Source organism: Panthera onca, chromosome X (assembly GCF_046562875.1).
Source record: "Panthera onca isolate mPanOnc1 chromosome X, mPanOnc1 haplotype 2, whole genome shotgun sequence".
Classification (NCBI taxonomy): domain Eukaryota; kingdom Metazoa; phylum Chordata; class Mammalia; order Carnivora; family Felidae; genus Panthera; species Panthera onca.
The window spans coordinates 117,879,937-117,897,667 of NC_138357.1; the positions used below are offsets into that span (position 1 = coordinate 117,879,937).

Below are 17,731 nucleotides of genomic sequence, written 5' to 3' on the forward strand. Positions count from 1 at the left end.
TCGAGGAAAGGACTAGAGAATAATTTGACTATGTCCGGATTCTTGGTCAGCTGGACAGCTTGATGCTTGAGATTTCCCACAATTCTTTATGTTTGATAGAAGTTAAAAATGTTGTCTGGTCCTCTCTCTCACCCCATAAGAGTTGTTGGCGGTTTGCCCAAGTGTTCCTTGTCGTTTCTTTGTGTAGCACTTCATGTATATGTCAAACTACGATTATAAGGTTTTAAGCCCCCCATGATAACCTTTGGCACTGAGGATGGAAACTCATCTTTCCCACCCCTTATCAGAATATTTTAGAATAATCAAGAACTCAGAAATCCGAGTGCTTTGGATTAGAAACAGAAGCCTTACCATTTCAGCCTATTCTGAGCAACGAGAATTAGAAGTTTGCTTTAAATAGTGTGGTAAATGTACTTTTCACTTCCTCAAAGATTTAGGATCTCCAGGGGACAGAGGAAGGTATGGTTCTCCACACAGGGGCCAAAGGTTCTGGCAGTGAGTTTCTTGAGTGTGTGTGTGTGAAGGTGTTCGTGGTAGAGAAAAGGGGTCTGTGCTGATGGGTTTTCTCCCCCATGCAGGGCCCAGCAGACCATGAGAGCAGGGAAGTAGCGGAAGGACAAGGAGATTGGGAGGCCCAGTGGGAAGTGTACTAGATCATGACAAGAACTCCTTATGGAGTAGATCTTGGTTGATTAGTTTGGACTCTTGAGCTACTTGTGAAGTTGTCTGCATTAAGGCTCTTCCTTGTGATGGGCAGAAAGGGAACCTACCTGCAAAAGACTCCAGAAGACTATCATCAGTTGAGGAAAAGACGAGAATATGTCAGCTGGGACAAGTGATTCACCATTCAATATAAAAGGACACCAGTTTAGCTCATGATCTCATACCTCATAGCAAAATAAATTCAACAGAGATCAAAGAATTAAATGTTAAAATGTAGAACTAGAAAAATGTAGGAAGACATTTATGTGATCTTTGGGTGGGGAAAGACTTTCTAAGTTTAAAAGCATCAGAAGGAAAAGACTGATAGATCTGACCCATGTTAAAACTGCTGTAAATGAGATTAAAGTCAGAAACAAAGTGGGAGATTTTTACAGCAACTGTTATTAAAGACTAGCAGCCTTAATATATATTAAAAAAAACCAGCACCTTTCAGGAGCACCTGGGTGGCTCAGTCAGTTAACCTTCCGACTCCTGATTTCAGCGCAGGTCATGATCTCACGGTTGGTGGGTTGGAGCCCCGAGTTGGGCTCTGTGCTGACAGCATGGAGCCTATTTGGGATTCTCTCTCTCCTTCTCTATGCCCCTCCACCGCTTGTGCACGCTCTTTATCTCTTTCTCAAAATAAACATTAAAAAAAAAAAGCCCACCTTTCGGGACGCCTGGGTGGCTCAGTCGGTTAAGCATCCGACTTCGGCTCACGTCATGATCTCGTGGCTTGTGAGTTCGAGCCCTGCATTGGTTCTGTGTTGACAGCTCAGAGCCTGGAGCCTGCTTCGGATTCTGTGTTTCCCTCTCTCTCTCTCCCTCCACTGCTCGTGCTCTGTCATCTCTCTCTCTCAAAAATGAATAAACATTAAAAAAAAAAACCCTTTCGTGTAAATTGATAAGCGAAGCACCAAACTCTGTTGACACCCACCCCCATTCTCGGCTCCCTCTTCATAGTCACAGAAGATTTGTCTGCACATGTTGTGTCCACTCCCCCACCTTCCTGATGCTCTCAGCCTGGCGTCCACCCCCATCAGTGCCTAGAGTCACCACTGGCTTCCCTGTGGCCCAACTCAGAAGTCATTTTTTTCTTTTCACATTAACTCTTCCTTACATGGTTTGACTACTTCCTCCTTCTCGTCACCCTCTCTCTTTTCTTTGGTCTCCGAGATGGTGGGTTCTTGCATCTCTGGGTGCTCCTTGCTCCTTCAGTTTCCTTTCTCAGGTAAGTCCCTTGTCCTCTACCAGACCCCTACACACACGAGTTCTCTGGATCTCAGCCGAGTCTTCTCTCGTAGAATATCATCTTCCAGGGTGGTCTTGTCCATCCCACGAACATAGAGGCCATTTATAGTCTTACAAGTCCCACGCTGATATTCACAGCACACGCCTCACCTCTGAGTTCTGTGGACTCATTCAGGCACCGCCTTTCTCGTGTTCCCAGGCCTGTCACGTTTAAAACGTTGGGGGCGCCTGGGTGGCTCAGTCGGTAAAGCTTCCGACTTCGGCCCAGGACATGATCTCACAGTCCGTGGGTTCGAGCCCCGCGTCAGGCTCTGTGCTGACAGCTTGGAGCCTGGAGCCTGCTTCGGATTCTGTGTCTCCCTCTCTCTCTCTGCACCTCCCCAGCTCATGCTCGCACTCTGTCTCTGTCAAAAATAAATAAAAACTTAAAAAAAAATTTTAAAAATAAATTAAACAGCAGAAGTTGAAGTCTTGTTCCCCCTATTCCCACGTGTCTTGACAACAAACAAATGAGAACTCCTTTCTCTTCCAGTCTTTTCCATCTTAATGAATGGCATGCACTGCTCAAAGAAGAAACACGGTGGTCACCGTTATTCCTTTTCCTCCCCCACCCGCATCCAGTCCGTCAGCAAAACCTTTCTATTTCTGAAATCTATCTGAAATGTATCTACCTCACTCCTGTCCCCTGCCCAATCCCAGCCAGCCCACTGCAGCAGCCTCTTCAGGGGGCTGCTCTCTACTCCCTTCCAGTTCTCCAGATAGTGGCTCAAGACATCTAAGATAAAAATTGGATCAGCATGTTCCTGTTGTATTTTATTATTTTTTATTTTTTACTTAATTTTTTAAATGTTTATGTTTGAGAGAGAGAAAGAGACAGAGGGCGAGCAGGGGAGGGGCAGAGAGAGAGGGAGATACAGAACCTGAAGCGGGCTCCAGGCTCTGAGCTGTCAGCACAGAGCTGGATGCGGGGCTCAAACCCACAAACCACGAGATCATGACCTGAGCTGAAGTTGGACGCTTTACCAACTGAGCCACCCAGACACGCCATTCCTGTTGTACTTTTAAGGAAATCTCAGATACTTTACAGTGGCCTGCCCTTGACCAGGTCTTTTCTGACTCTCTGAACTCATCTTGTGCCATTTTCTCCAGCCACCTCTGTGTCTGCATATCACTCTCTTCTTACTGCCTTAAGGCCTTTGCAATGCCATACTCCTGTCCTGCCCGGAAACCACTTACCCCCAACTCTGTTCATTTGGGGCCATCTATTACTCTCCTCATTTTCTCTCTCTGCACCCTGTTTACTTCTTTTATAGCATGTGTAATTTTGTATTTACTTTGTTACATTGTCTTCCTCACGAGAAAGTAAACTCCATAAAGGCTTAGCAGATCTGTTATTCATTCACCAATATGCATATCCAGTGACTAACACACTACATGCTCTCAATCAGTATATCTTGAATGAGGGAACTAAGTAATGAGTGAAAACTTAAATGGGTAATGAACAGTATTTCATAAAAAGTGATGTACAAGTGTCCTAATTAATACATAACCCCTCAAATAGTTCCTAGTACATATGAAGCCCTTACATACTTAGCTATTGTTATTCTTATAGTAATCATACTTAATAGTATTTATTAAGTTAATAGTAATATCACCCAAACTAATAGCAAAATTAAAAGAGCAAGGAGATAACAATTTTTGCTTCTTAAATTAGCTAAGATTAAAAAAATATGATGGTGGGCACCTGGGTGGCTCAGTCGGTTAAGTGTCCAACTCTTAATTTCAGCTCAGGTCATGGTCTCACCATTCATGGGTTCTCGAGCCCCATGTTGGGCTCTGTACTGACAGCACAGAGCCTGCTTGGGATTCTCTCTCTTCCTCTCTTTCTGCCCTCCCCAAATTAAGTAAATAAAAATATATAATATGGTCAACATTTTGATGAAATGGGCACTTTGTACAGGCAGTTATGAAGCGATTTGACAATTTGGATGAAAGCAATTCAGTTAGTATAAGAATTTGTCAAAATGATTTTTTGTTCAAAAACAAATGCTGCCAGACCCTGGCTGTCCAAATGTCAGTGTTTGTACTATGGAGGCCATGCCTTTAAACTTTTTTGTAGGTTAGGCTTTTTTTCCTACTTTTTCTTTTTGTCTATTTTTCCCAAGAGTTTCAGATTTTTTTTCTTTTCCTTTCCTTTCCCTCCCCTCCAGAAATTAATCCTTCCCTTCTGTGTTTGTGACAAGGACGCATTGGGGAAAAAATCTAAATGTGCAACAATAGGTGATTTGTTGGAGTGAGTTAACTTTCTAACAATAGGGGGTTAAACGGGGGGGGGGGGGGGACCAATATTTAGAGCATGTAGAGTTGAAAAACTGCCCTGTGGTATAGCAAAATTACGAAGACTAGAACAACCAATGACTAACAGTAGGCATGTTCAGCAAAATTGCTGTTTAATCACTTGATTGTGTTGACCAGTTTGCTTTTGGCCACATCACATTTAGCCATAAACCTACAGATACACCAAGAGCCCTTAACATGTCTAGACCTTCAGGCCCCAAATTTCACCTTGAAGGGAAAAAAAGAGAAATGTGGTCAGAGATTTGTGTGCAAAGATATTTATCAAAAGTTAGCAATGATGCAAAAAAGAAGGCCCAAACAAACCATAAAACATGATCTCTGACAGTAGGGAGATTATCCAACATGAGGGTGAGGGTCCAGGAATAGGTAGAAAGAAAATACTGTTTCTTTCTCTTCTCAGATATTGAGGATTTACACTCGGTACAATTACTTAGAGGAGTCTGCTTAAGCAACGTATAGTAAGATTGAGGATTTGAGTGCATTTCCTGAGAAATCACCAAATCATAAAAGGATTTTGAAATCATGCCCAAAAAGAAATGGGCATTCATTTCTGACAGCTCTGCCATGTGACACATTGCTGTCACTTGCTTTTAGGGAAGGCCAGCACCGTGGCAAAATGAGCAGCATTCAGGGATAGATGGGTTCCAATTACCTGTGAAAGGAGCAGAGGCAAAATGAGAGAGATGCCCTTTGCCACGCTCACACAGCACAGCCAGAACAGTGTGCTCTTTTCTCTTTCTTGGGAAGACTTTTTGAGCCATATGGCTTCCATGTGGAAGTGATTTCATCTCCTTAATTAAGATCACATTTACGAATAAACGTACAGGCAGGAAGCCAGCTTGACAAGGGTATCATGCTAAAAGCCAGGGCAAGCAGGAAGTCTTTGAAGGATAGAAGATGAAGGTAGCTGGGGTTCGGAAGGAAGTGATTTCGGAGATCTTGTTTGGTCTTGGGTGTTTTGTGGTCATTATTGGAGCGGTATGTTAGGTTCGTTAAAGGTTTGACCCTGACATATTTCTAGAGGAAGAGAGACCAGGTTGTCTGGATTGGGGAGCCACCCCTGTTGGTCTAGGCTAGCCAGAATTTACCCTTAACCTTTTCTGAAGAGTTTTCTGTTCCCTTCCCTGCATATTTGAAATCTAAGATTTTTAAGACATTTGATTTTTCAAATGCAGACTAAAACCTTCAAAGATAAGTTTCCTAAATACTTTTAATCTATGAAATGAGAAGAAAGACTAAAGAGGAATAGCCTTGGATTTTAGTCCCTGTACAGGCACTATTGATCAGGACCAAAACAGAGAAAAGGAAAAAGAAAACAATTTCACTGATGGACTTGAAGTACATTAGTTCTGTTCATGCTGAAACAGATTTGTGGAATAATGTTTTATTTTAGGTTGTCATGGACCGATTTATTTTAATAGATACACATTATAGCTAAGTTTTAACCAAAAAAAGAATGATTTGTTTAATTAAATTCTCATTCTGTTTTTGAGGACCATATTAATAGTTTAACACTATACATAACAATAAACAAAACAGAACACAGTTAAGAATGTCCTAGGTTTGCTCAAAGTGCATTCGAGGCTAGCATTATCCTTGTGTTAAATGAACATAATTTACATTTGCTATTTCAACAGTTACCACGGAGGGTCAAAATTAAAAACCTATCTGCTTTTCAAAAACTATGCGTATATATAACGCATGATATGTGTGTCTATATATATGTACATGTATATATACGTGTATACACCTATACCCCCACTCATGGGGACAGCTTTCAAATTGATTTTATCTCATTGTGGATTAATTGAAATAGAACAGTGTACATTTATGTTTCGGGTATTGATTATTCAAGATGTGTTATACTGAAACCTTTAACGTTCCCATTTTCAGTACAGAAAAGGATATTAGAATTGGAATTCTGTTTTAGGCTATAGATGTGGAAAACACTTAAAAATGAGTAAAAAAATCCCCTTTAGCCCTTTTCACACTTGTAAGATGGTAGGTTTTATCTGTGGCTTTATAGTGTCTCTCGTTGGTTTCTGTTTAAATTTTTGTAAATGAGTACATAAATACAGAAGTCTGTGTGTGTATGCACACATGTGTGTCTGTGTCGTTGCAGTCTTAGAGAGGTGACTGGTATTTGGACAGTATGGATCAGGTTGAGAAGCTAGAGGCAGGAAGGATGGCAAAAGAGCTAGCCAGGGGAGCAAGACTGATGACTGAGTTTGAGGGCAAGAGTAGAGCCCATTAACCAGTGGCCCCCTTCTTACTTAACACCGTTCTAGTTGTCCTTCCTTGCCCCCAGCCACATTCTCCCTTCTCGACAGCTCTAGTCTGAGAAGTCAAAAGGGAATGTTCAAAATTAAAATGTGGGGGAAAACAGTAATTTTCTGACTCAGGATTTTAGAACCAGCAATGAATTTAAATGTCAGTGAGTCCTATCATGGGATTTTCTGATGAGTGAACTAAGCCCAGAAGAAGATAAGTGCTTTGCTAGTCAGCAGGAAAAGCCATGCTAGCATCAAAGCCTCCAGGTTTCCAGCTCAAGAGTATTATGACTACATTCTGGGAGAATTCTAGTGAAAATTAAACCAAGAGACTCTCTGTGATTAATCTCTTGGCTGGAGGCAGGGATACTGCATCAGCCACTGAAGCAGAGGTTAGGAAAGACACTTAAACCAAACAGGGATTCTTTTTCTAGAAGAGAGCCAAATATTGCCTGGGCAGGGGAGTCATCAATATTAGATGAAGTTTACCCTTGATCTTTTTATTAAAAAAATTTTTTTTTAAGTAATCTCTACTCTTAACGTGGGGCTCAAACTCATGACCCTGAGATGAAGAGTCGCATGCTCCACTGATGGAGCCAGCCAGGCACCCCTACGCTTGATCTTTTTAGAGGTAATTTTAGAAGTCCTCATCAGACAAAACCAGATCCTTTCCAGATGGTGCCATATACATCTAAGGGTCGTAGAGAATTTGATCCTGTGTCCCATGGGCGCTGCCCTTGTTTTATGTGTTTCAAGGTCTTCAGATTGATTGTGAGTCTTTGGCCTGAGGTTGTACTTGATGCCATAGGTCTCTCTGGTTTCATTTATGTGTGCACAGGGGCATTTGCTTTTATAGTCTTTGAAGCTGTATTGATGCAGCGTGGCCTTCTAAGCCACATAAATCCACCTGCCAGAACTTTTAAAGCCCGAAGCTTTAATACATGAGACATTCATAGGAAAGGAAACAGTCTTCTGATAGCATTATCTACAGTTCTGTAATTCCAAAATTTAATGTACAGACATACAATTTAACCATACCAAATCACCTGTCCTGAAGAGAGGCATTTTGCTACAGGTAGGTAAAGATACTGATGAATACCTTATGTATACTGTAAATAAATTTATTATTCATGGGATTTTCCATTATGAAAGTCAGCCAATAACTATTTATTGAAGACCTACTATGTGATAGGCAGCATGGGTTGGCCCTGGGTGAAAAAGGCAGCCATGTTCCTGTCCTCATAGCATTTACATAATTATTCTCTGCAAAATGATGCATTTATCAAGGGTAGTGAATAATTGTGGGCTCTGGATTCTCTCTTTTGGTCTATTTACACAGTCTATTTACAGCTCTTTATTAAAATATAATATAGACACAGAAAAGTATACAAATCAAGTGTATAACTCAGAAAATTTTCACCAAGTGAACACGCCCATGGAAGCAAAAGCTAAGTCAAGAGGCAGAAATTGTTCGTCCCCAGGAGTCCCCTTTTTAACACCTTCCAGTTACTAAGCTTCCCAAGGTAACCACTTTTCTGACTTCTGACATCATAGATTAGTTTTGCCTCGTTTGGAACTTTATAGAAATGGAATCATATGGTATATGATCGTCTGCCTTCATTTGCTCAGTATTATGATCGTGAAATTCATCCAAGTCGTTGCATATAGTTGGGTTCACTGTCCTTGCAGTATAGTATTTCATTGTGTAAGTAGATTACAATTCATTTATCCCTTCTATCGTTAAAGACATCTGGAATATTTCCAGGTTTGGGCTGTTACTGACAGTATCACTATGAAGATTCATATACTTGTCTTTAGGTGAACATTTCTTTTGAGGGTCCACATATGAATGGAATGCTGGGTCATAGGTCATGCATATACATTCACGTGTACCGTGTACTGCCAAGCAGCTTTCTACCGTGTTTATACAAAGTTCTAGTCCCACCGGGAGTGTATGAAAAGCTGCATTTTTTCCACATCCTTGCCACATTTGGTGTTACGTGCTTTTTCATTTTTGTGTGTGTTTTCAGTTTCTAAAAAGTCAAACAGAACCACCGGGGCTTTGTGATAAACAGTGAGACACATCATAAAGTTCATAGCAACAGCAATAATCCCTTGGATTTTGGTCTGTGCCAGTGATTCAAAACATGGTATCCTATCGGCTCACAACCTCTGCTTAACTGTTGATGGAACCGAAGCCACTGTTTACAGTGGAAAATCTTGCAGAAGTTGGCCTTTCTTGCATTTGAAGTCGTGGCTTTTTCAAGCCAGTGGTGGCGGATGACCTTTTTTCGCCTGAGGGCAGAGTTAGAACAAATACAAATATTTACTGGCCACTTAAAAAAATTTTTTTTAATGGACATGGCTTCATCGAGACCTGGGGAAAAAACACACACTGGGACATGAGCTACCCTGCTATTATCAAGTGGAAGGCTGGAGGCAAGCCTTGGCCAATAAACTATTAACCTGGGACCCTATTTGAGAAATGGTTAGAGGGAGATCGCTGTCGTCCTGAAATTAGTTTGTCAACCATATTGTAAAGCTAGGAGGGCTAACTTTTAGATGAAGACCCTTCAGAGGGGCCTGTATGGTAGCCCATCCCCTTGCTTTAACAGCACTTGCCAAGGAGGAGTTGTTAATACAGTCATCCAGGCCCCAGGCCCATCAGAGAAGTGCCCAGCTGAAGTGAAGAAGAACTTTATTTTTGGAAAGATTCTGATGGTTTCCTTTTCCTTTTCAGTCTAAGATTTATACTCGCACACCGACCTTATATTTGGACTTCAAACTGGACCACGGAGCAAAGCATTCCCAGCCTATTCCTAAAGGTATGGTGGCTTCTGGGGTTTAGCGATCAGAAAAAAGGGACCGCTTTCTCTGAAATGTGCTCATTTTTGAATCTGTAATTACACTTAAATTAACGAATATTCCTGGGGCTTTTCAAGCAAAGAAGATCAGGAAGAATTCATAGAGTGTTAGGGCCGGACTGTGCGGGCCCTGTTTTTTTCCACCTCCGTTTTATGGGTGGAAACACTAAGATCCAACAGATGAGCTACTTGCTCACGTCCTCGTAAAGACTTGCTGGACAAGCCAGGACTTTCACCTGCATCTTCTGATTTCCTAGCCACTGATGACTCAGAGTGTTCCTGCAGGCGCATTCCAACCTTGTGACTTATGAACAGGTGTATTCCTGAATGAGATACTGGTTTCTGTTGATAAAGGTACTGTTATGGAGGGCTTACCCTTAAGTGGACTTCTAAGTTCAAAAGCATACTTAGAAAACTCCCACGTGTATAAGGCCAATTTCATTTTTAAAAATGGTTGCATGAGATCATTAGGCAGAAACCTTGGAGCCATTATTTTCTTCTTTGGGTTTTTGTTCTGGCTATTTTTGAGTATAGAAAAACTCTTCAGATTAATTCTCTGAAACATATGCCTACCCTTATACATAATTTTTATAACAATAAGTGTGAAAGTGTTAAAGCCCGTATGTTTTAACCTTGAGTGCAGTGCTTTTTTCTTCTGCTTTTGAGTTTGCTTCCCTCCAGTTCCTTCCAGTACCTTCCCTATACATCGCAGCTCTAGGACGTAGCCGACACAGATCCTCAAATTAGATCTTGCTTGTTTTTCTCCACACTCACTTTTCTACACTGACATATATATGCATGGAAATGCACCCATATACAGGATTGTTTTGTCATTGTTTTACTAAAATGGAACCATATTATAAATGCGTTTTTGCATCTTTTTTGATCAAACAGCTCCTCCTGGGAATCCTTCCCAATCTACTTATAGGGGCTCTCTTTGTTTATTTAAGTAATTAAAAAAATTTTTGAAGTTTATTTTTTTGAGAGAGAGAGAGCATGCGTGTATACACGCAAGTGGGAGAGGGACGAGAGAGAGAGAGAGAGAGAGAGAGAGAGAGAGAGAGAGAGAGAGAGGAGGGAATATCCCAAGCAGGCTCTGTGCTGTCAGCGCAGAGCCCAACGTGTGGCTCAGTCTCACAAACTATGAGATCGTGACCTGAGCTGCGATCAAGAGTCGGACGCTCAACCAACTGAGCCACCCAGGCACCCTGACTTTTAAAAATTTTTAATTGAAGTATAGTTGACATCTCAGTTTCAGCTGTACCGCATAGTGGTTCGACAACGGTGTACGTTGCGGTACACTCACTGTGGTACGTCTGCCTACCGTCTGTGACCACACGGCGTCGTTGTAGTGTTAGTGACTGCATTCCCTATGCTGTACTTTTCATCCCCGTGCCTTATTTTATAACTGCAAGATGGTACGTCTTAATCCCCTTCGCCTACCTCCCCGTCCTCCTTCCCTTTGGCAACCACTGGTTTGAGTCTGTTTCTCTCGGTGGTGGTGGTAGTAATGGCGGTATGCCGTGCCGTGGGTGGACTGTGATGCATTTACCTACTGCCTGTCAGCAGGCACTCCCTTTGTTCCTAGAGCTCGGCCACTGCACACTGGTCTCCAGTGAACATCCTTATACACGTGTCCTTCCCTATGGCACTTATTTTGATGCAGTAGATTTCCAGTGATGGTCACAAGGTATATGCATGTTTGATTTTAAAACAAACACGTCAGGGTGATTGGTTGGCTCGGTCAGTTGAGTGACTTGAGCTCAGGTCGTGATCTTGCGCTTTGTGCGTTCGAGCTCCATGTTGGGCTCTGTGCCGACAGCCCGGAGCCTGCTTCGGATTCTGTGTCTCCTCTCTCTCCCCAGCTCACACTCTGTCTCTGTCTCTCTCTCAAAAATAAATAAACATTAAAAAAATAAGTAAAACACATTGTCAGGCTGCGATCCCAAAACACAATTATACTTTTTCCATCAGCAGTATCTGAGAGTGCCAGTTTCTCCATGACCCCACTGACACTAAGTGTATGGTTCATGTTAGATTCTCTTCTACCCTTAGCACCACTCTATGTTACCTAATGACAGAATGCGTATATGTCACTTTGAAAGGCTGTACTTCTGGCGTGACTCAGTTGGTTGAGCGTCTGACTTCGGCTCAGGTCGTGAACTTGCAGTTCATGAGTTTGAGCCCCGCGTCGGGCTCTGCGCTGACAGCTCGGAGCCCGGAGCCTGCTCCGGATTCTGTGTCTCCCTCTCCCTCTGTTCCTTCCCTGCTCAAACTTTGTCTCTGTCTCGAAAATAAACAAAGATTTAAAACAATTTTAAAAAGGCTATACTTCTGTTCTACTTTGTCCTTATAAATTCTAAACTTGAGATTTGTTTTCAAAAACGTTTTTGGAGGGATAGAAAAGCCAGTAGCTTAGAAATGCATGTGCATCATCGAGTCAATATAAACCCATTTGGAAAAAGTCTCTTATAAACCCAGCAACGAAGTGTCCTCTCTCTTCTTCTCAGTGTCACTGTCTCTCTGTCACACGTGCGCACGCGCACACGCGCACACACACACCCGTGTTCACGTTACATTAAGTGACAAATCCAAAGTTCGGGGCATCTCTGTCCAGTACCAGACAAACAGTTTAATTCAGGTATTATAAAGTACTTACTGCCTACAGACTTGATAGTTTTGGCTGTCTGTAATCAGCCATATTGGCTGGTGAAATTATGCTGCATAAATTTTATTATCAAGTCATTTAAGTCAAGGTGACCCTTTGTCTTTTTTTTTAAAACCACCTTTCCAGGTCAAATTCCATTATAAACCCGAAGGACTGTTTAAATTCATTTTATTTGGGTGCTTTGCTGCATCAGATATTTTTTGAAATGCTTTTGTCACTGGCAGGGTCCTAGACATGTTTCGTTTACAATATTTTGATGGTTTTGTTACTCACGGTAAGGGGATTTGACATGGACATCTGGGTTATGTTTGGCTTTTGGCATAAGCTTTGCGATCTCACTAATTTAATGTCGACATGATTGTATCATTACCGGAGTAGAGGGATACTCTCATCCCTGATAGCAGGAAAATACATGTTTCTCAAGGGACATCCAGTTAAGGGAGATTGGAAAGCTTTCTCGTGAATCAGACTCGGTTTCATCTGAGTTCTTTCCCCTAAATAGTTACTAGAATTGATTTTTACCATCTCTCTCTTTCCTTTGGTTAAGGCCCATTTCTGTGGAGTTGGGCTAACCTTGCAGAAGACAGATGTTTCATGCCGTGGCGATTGGGAAGGCAGCTGATACCAGGAATTGAGCTGGACAGTGCGTCACTTACAAAGAATCCAATCTGTCAGGTCTCTGACAGCACCACATTCCTTTCCCATTGGCCGCACATTTTTCATGTTAGCTCTTGGCTAAACCAGGAATAAGTAGTTGTGTTGGGTTTGGGTTTGTGGTTTTTTGTTTTTTTGGTTTTTTTTTTTTGCAGTGACTTTTACCATCTCTTACAAAGCAATCTGATTTTCCTTGCTGCAAACTGACATACAGATAACACTGGTATCATTCATTCAGAAGGACATAAACCTGTATTTCTAGGAAAATATCAGTCTTGCCCAAGAAACTTGGGCCTCTGGTCCTCACGTCCCCTTTGTCTTCTGACTGCATCACAGTTTGGCCCTCAACAGCCACTCTGTTGCTCCCCATCTTCCTTCACAGTGTCTCTGCTAGTAGGTATTTTAAAGTATCATCTGGAATGTTAAAAACGGAGGATGGTTCTGGTATGGAAAAACTTCACCTAAAAATTTTTTTTTAAATGTTTATTTTTGAGAGAGAGAGAGAGAGAGAGAGAGAGAGAGAGACGGGAAGGGGCAGAGAGAAAAGGAGACAGAGAATCTGAAGCAGGATCCAGGCTCTGAGCTGTCAGCACAGAGCCTGTCGTGGAACTCAAACTCACAGACCACGAGATCATGACATGAGCTGAAGTCAGACACTTAACCAACTGAGCCACCCAGGTGCCCCTGGAAAAACTTAATTTTGTAAGTTTTTTCTTTTCACTTCCCCCAACTTTTTGGTTTTCTTTACAGTATATATACGTCAATCCAAACAATTTCTTTGGAGAACATAGGGCCTACCCCACTGTGGTAAGCTGAAGAGTAGGCCCACGGAATGTCCACACTCAGGGTGCCTGAGTGGCTCAGTCTGTTGAGCATCCGACTCCTGATTTCAGCTCAGGTCATGATCTCAACAGTTCGTGGGATAGAGCCCCGCGTTGGGCTCTGTGCTGACAGCGTGGAGCCTGCTTGGGATTCTGTCTCTCTCCCTCTCTCTGCCCCTCCTTGGCGTGTTCTCAGTCTCTCTCTCTCAAAAAAAAAAAAAAAAAAATCAAAAAAGTTATATAAAAAACCAAACATGTCCACACTGTAATCCTTGGAACCTGTGAATATGTTACTTTCCATGGTGAAGGGGATGTTGCAGGTATGATTAAGTTAAGGATCTCGAGATGGGGAGAGTAGCCCAAATAGTCCAGGTGGGCCCAATATAATTGCAAGGGTCTGGGTACGTGAAGGGGGCAAGAGTCGGAGTGAACGAAGTGACAGTGGAAACACAGGTCCAGGTGATGCACCTGCTGGCTTTGAAAATGGAGGTGGGGGGTGCCTATGTGGCGAGTGGCTCAGTCTGTTGAGCGTCCCACTCTTGATTCCGGTTCAGGTCATGATCCCAGGGCTGTGGGATTGAGCCCCGCTTCGGGCTCCGCACTAAGCATGGAGGCTGCTTGTGATTCTCTCTCTCTTTCTGCCTCTGCCTCTCTACCCTGCTTGTGTGGTCTCTTTCTCTCTAAAATTAAAAAGGGCGGGGGAGTGCCTGGGTGGCTCAGTCGGTTAAGCATCTGACTTTGGCTCAGGTCATGATCTCGTGGTCCATGAGTTCAAGCCCCATGTCAGGCGCTGTGCTGACAGCTCGGAGCCTAGAACCTGCTTCAGATTCTGTGTCTCCCGCTCTCTCTGCCCCTCCCCTGCTCACACTCTGTCTCTCTTTCTCTCTGAAAAATAAACATTTAAAAAAATTAAAAGAAAATGAAAGGGGGCCTCGAGCCAAAGAATAGGGGCACCCTCTAAAAGGTAGAAAAGGCAAGGAAATGAATTTTCCTCTAGAGCCTCCAGAAAGAAGGCCACCCTGATACCTTGATTTTAAACTGTTGAGACCCATTTTGGGACACCAGACCTCCAGAACTGATAGGTAACAAGTCTGTGGTGTTTAAAGCCACAAAGTGTGGTAATTTCTTATAGCAGCCATAGGAAAAATACATTCTCTTATTGTCAATGTATTTTTGCTTTCATGGGAGGAAAAAACAGAAAGGAGCCCTGTCAATTACATCTCAGTAAAATTGGGGGGGGGGATAGAAATCACTGCTTCCAAACACTTTTTTAAAAAGTAGATTCTAATGCTGTACGTACAGTAGCTACTCAGTAAATCCTGGTAGGTATCAATGTCACTGTATTACTTATCTATATTGTGGCATAACAAATTACTCCCAAATGTAGTGGCTGAAGATAACATTTGTTATCTCACAGTGTCACTGTGGTCTTTGGCTCAGGGACTCTTATAAGGCTGCGGTGGACACATCAGCAGGGCTGTGGCAATCCCAGGGCTCAACGCGGAAGGATGCGCTTCGAAGCCCACACCCTTGTGGCTGGTGACAGGCGTTCGGTTTCTTGAAGGTTGTTGGCTGCAGTCCGCCGTCGCCTCCTTGCCACGTGGGCCTCTCCGTAGGGCAGCTCGTGCACAGCATGGCCTCTAGCTTCATCAGAGCCTACGAGGCAGAGAGTAAGAAGGAATGAGCAAGTGGAAGCCAGAGTCTTCATGTAACCCAGTCTCAGAAGTGACATCCCAGTACTTGTGCGGATTCTGCCAGTTAGAGCCACGCCACTAGGTGCAGCCCACACTCAGAGAAGAGCTTACAGAGGGCGTGAATACCAGGAGGCAGAGGGCGTCTCGGAGTCAACTTGCCAAGCCTATGATCTTGGTTCACAGTGCCATACGTTTCCCCCTATGGTCAGTGACTCGAAAAGTACTATTTCTCTTGTTGTTATTTTTTTGAAAATGGAAGGCACGGTGAATTCTCAAGGGTTCCTGCCTAAATGTCTTTTCACTGTCATTATCTACGTTTTAAGGGAGAATGCCCCAAACATGAATGATTCATGTGGAATTTTAGATTCTCAGGTGGTTTCATAGAACAAAGGCTGGCTGATTTTGTCCACTATACAGACTCCATGATTTAATTCATGCTCTCTACTTACCAGCAGTACCTTAAAGTAGTCAGTCACCATGCCCCCCATACTTAGAATGTGCTCGTAATGGTTATGGATGTCAATCAATAAGTCCTCAGAGCACTGATGAACATGAACCAGAGCCTGAACAAATTATCCAGTGGAAAGCTTCATATCATTTTCCTTTGGGTGGGTTGTCTGTCTTTTTTAATACTGATTTGTAGGGGCTCATTACACATTCTGAATGCTCCTCATTGTCAGTTACTTGTGATGCAAATATCTTCCCCCTTTTGCCTTGTTTTTCACTCATATTTTTCTATATGTTAATAAATACAAATTTCTTAAATGCATTGCTCTGTTCCTTAATGGTTAGTGTGTGCTTTCTGTGGCTTCTTTAATAATCTCTCCCAGCTCCAGATCATGAAAATGTTCAATTATAGATGCTTTGTTGTTTGCCTTTTGTAGCAAAAACCCTTAATAGGGAATCTTATGAACATTTTTGGGAGCTCACAGTTCACTGAATCATCCTGTAGTAATAATAGTTACTATAGCTAACATTTAGTAAATGCCCTATTATGTATTTAGACACTGCTCTGAGAACTCCCTCTGTATCAACTCCTGCACTCCTCATGAGTCTATGAAGTAAGATCTGTGATTACTCCATTTTTCAGGTGAGGAAACTGAGGTGCAAAGTGACTTACTTAAACTTACTCAAGGTCGACTAGCCAGGGAGTGTTGGGGATGCGATTCTACCTTACACAGTTGGACTTTCACTATGACTCCTAACCACTAAGGTCCAGACATGTTAATGGGCCAATACCCTATTGATAGTGCTTTGGGAATATTGGCAAATAAACCCAAGGCATTGCAGATAGGTTTAAAAAAATAACAATTTTGAAAAAATTTTTTAATGTTTGTTTATTTTTGAGGGGATGGGAGGGGCAGAGAGAGAGGGGGACAGAGGATCTGAAGTGGGCTCTGTGCTGAAAGCAGAGAGCCCGATGTGGGGCTCGCACTCACAAACCATGAGATCGTGACCTGAGCTGAAGTCAGACGTGTTATAAACTGAAACACCAAGGTGCCCCCAATTTGTGAAACTTTTTGAGTGAATCTCCCCAGTTTGAAAATTATATTGTTTTTGTAATCATTTTTAAGAGAGAACAGATTAAATTAATAATCAATGCAAAGTAAGAAACCATTCTAAGAATTCAGACACATTTCAGTTTCAACAAGGGTTTATTTTTTCCCATAGTTTCAGGTCCTACTGAAGAATCTCGTTCTCTTGACGCGCCTGGGTGGCTCAGTCAGTTGAGCGTCTGACTTCGGCTCAGGTCATGATCGCATGGTTCATGAGATGGAGCCCCGCATCGGGCTCTGTGCTGGCAGCTCCGAGCCTGGAGCCTGCTTCGGATTCTGTGTCTCCCTCTCTCTCTGCCCCTCCCCCACTTGCACTCTATCTCTCAAAAATAAATAAACATTAGAAAAAAATCTTGTTCTCTTAAAAACAGTCAGGTGCCAAGGGGCACCTGGGTGGCTCATCAGTTAGGTCTGATTCTTGATTTTGGCTCAGGTCATGATCTCGTGGTTCGTGAGTTCGAGCCCCTCATTGGGCTCTGTGCTGACGGTACAGAGCCTGTTTGGGATTCTCTCTCTCCCTCTCTCTCTGCCCTTCCCCTGCTCACCCTCTCTCTCTGTCTCTAAAAATAAATAAAATAAAACTTAAAAAAAAGTCAGGTGCCAAAATATGCGCATTATGACATTCTCTGCTTATTTCAGGTTCTGTGGTTTTCCGAACCTTTGTTTAATCCTTAAAGTGGTGTGTATTTTGGTTCTTAATTGTCTTGGCCTTAGTCTAAGTTCTGATGCCTAAAGCCATTTCTACTTTATAGCCTTCAGTATAATTTTATGATTATAACTACATATTTGAATTATTTCCTGATTTTTTCTGAACAATTAAAACCCAATTGTGAGCACTGCATAATTGAAGATGAGAAAAAAGTCTGTTCAAATAAAGCTAAGTAATAATAGTA

The 17,731-nt window shown here is 42.5% G+C and overlaps 1 protein-coding gene across 4 annotated transcripts in view; it reads left to right on the forward strand.

Annotated features, from left to right (window-relative positions):
- PIR (pirin) overlaps positions 1-17,731 on the forward strand; it is a 96,221-nt gene that overhangs the window by 45,471 nt on the left and 33,019 nt on the right. For all 4 annotated transcript variants that reach the window (XM_081793650.1, XM_081793649.1, XM_081793651.1 and 1 more), the window contains exon 6: positions 9,322-9,406. In XM_081793650.1, coding sequence (XP_081649776.1) covers positions 9,322-9,406 — 85 coding nt within the window. The remainder of the gene's footprint in view (positions 1-9,321; positions 9,407-17,731) is intronic.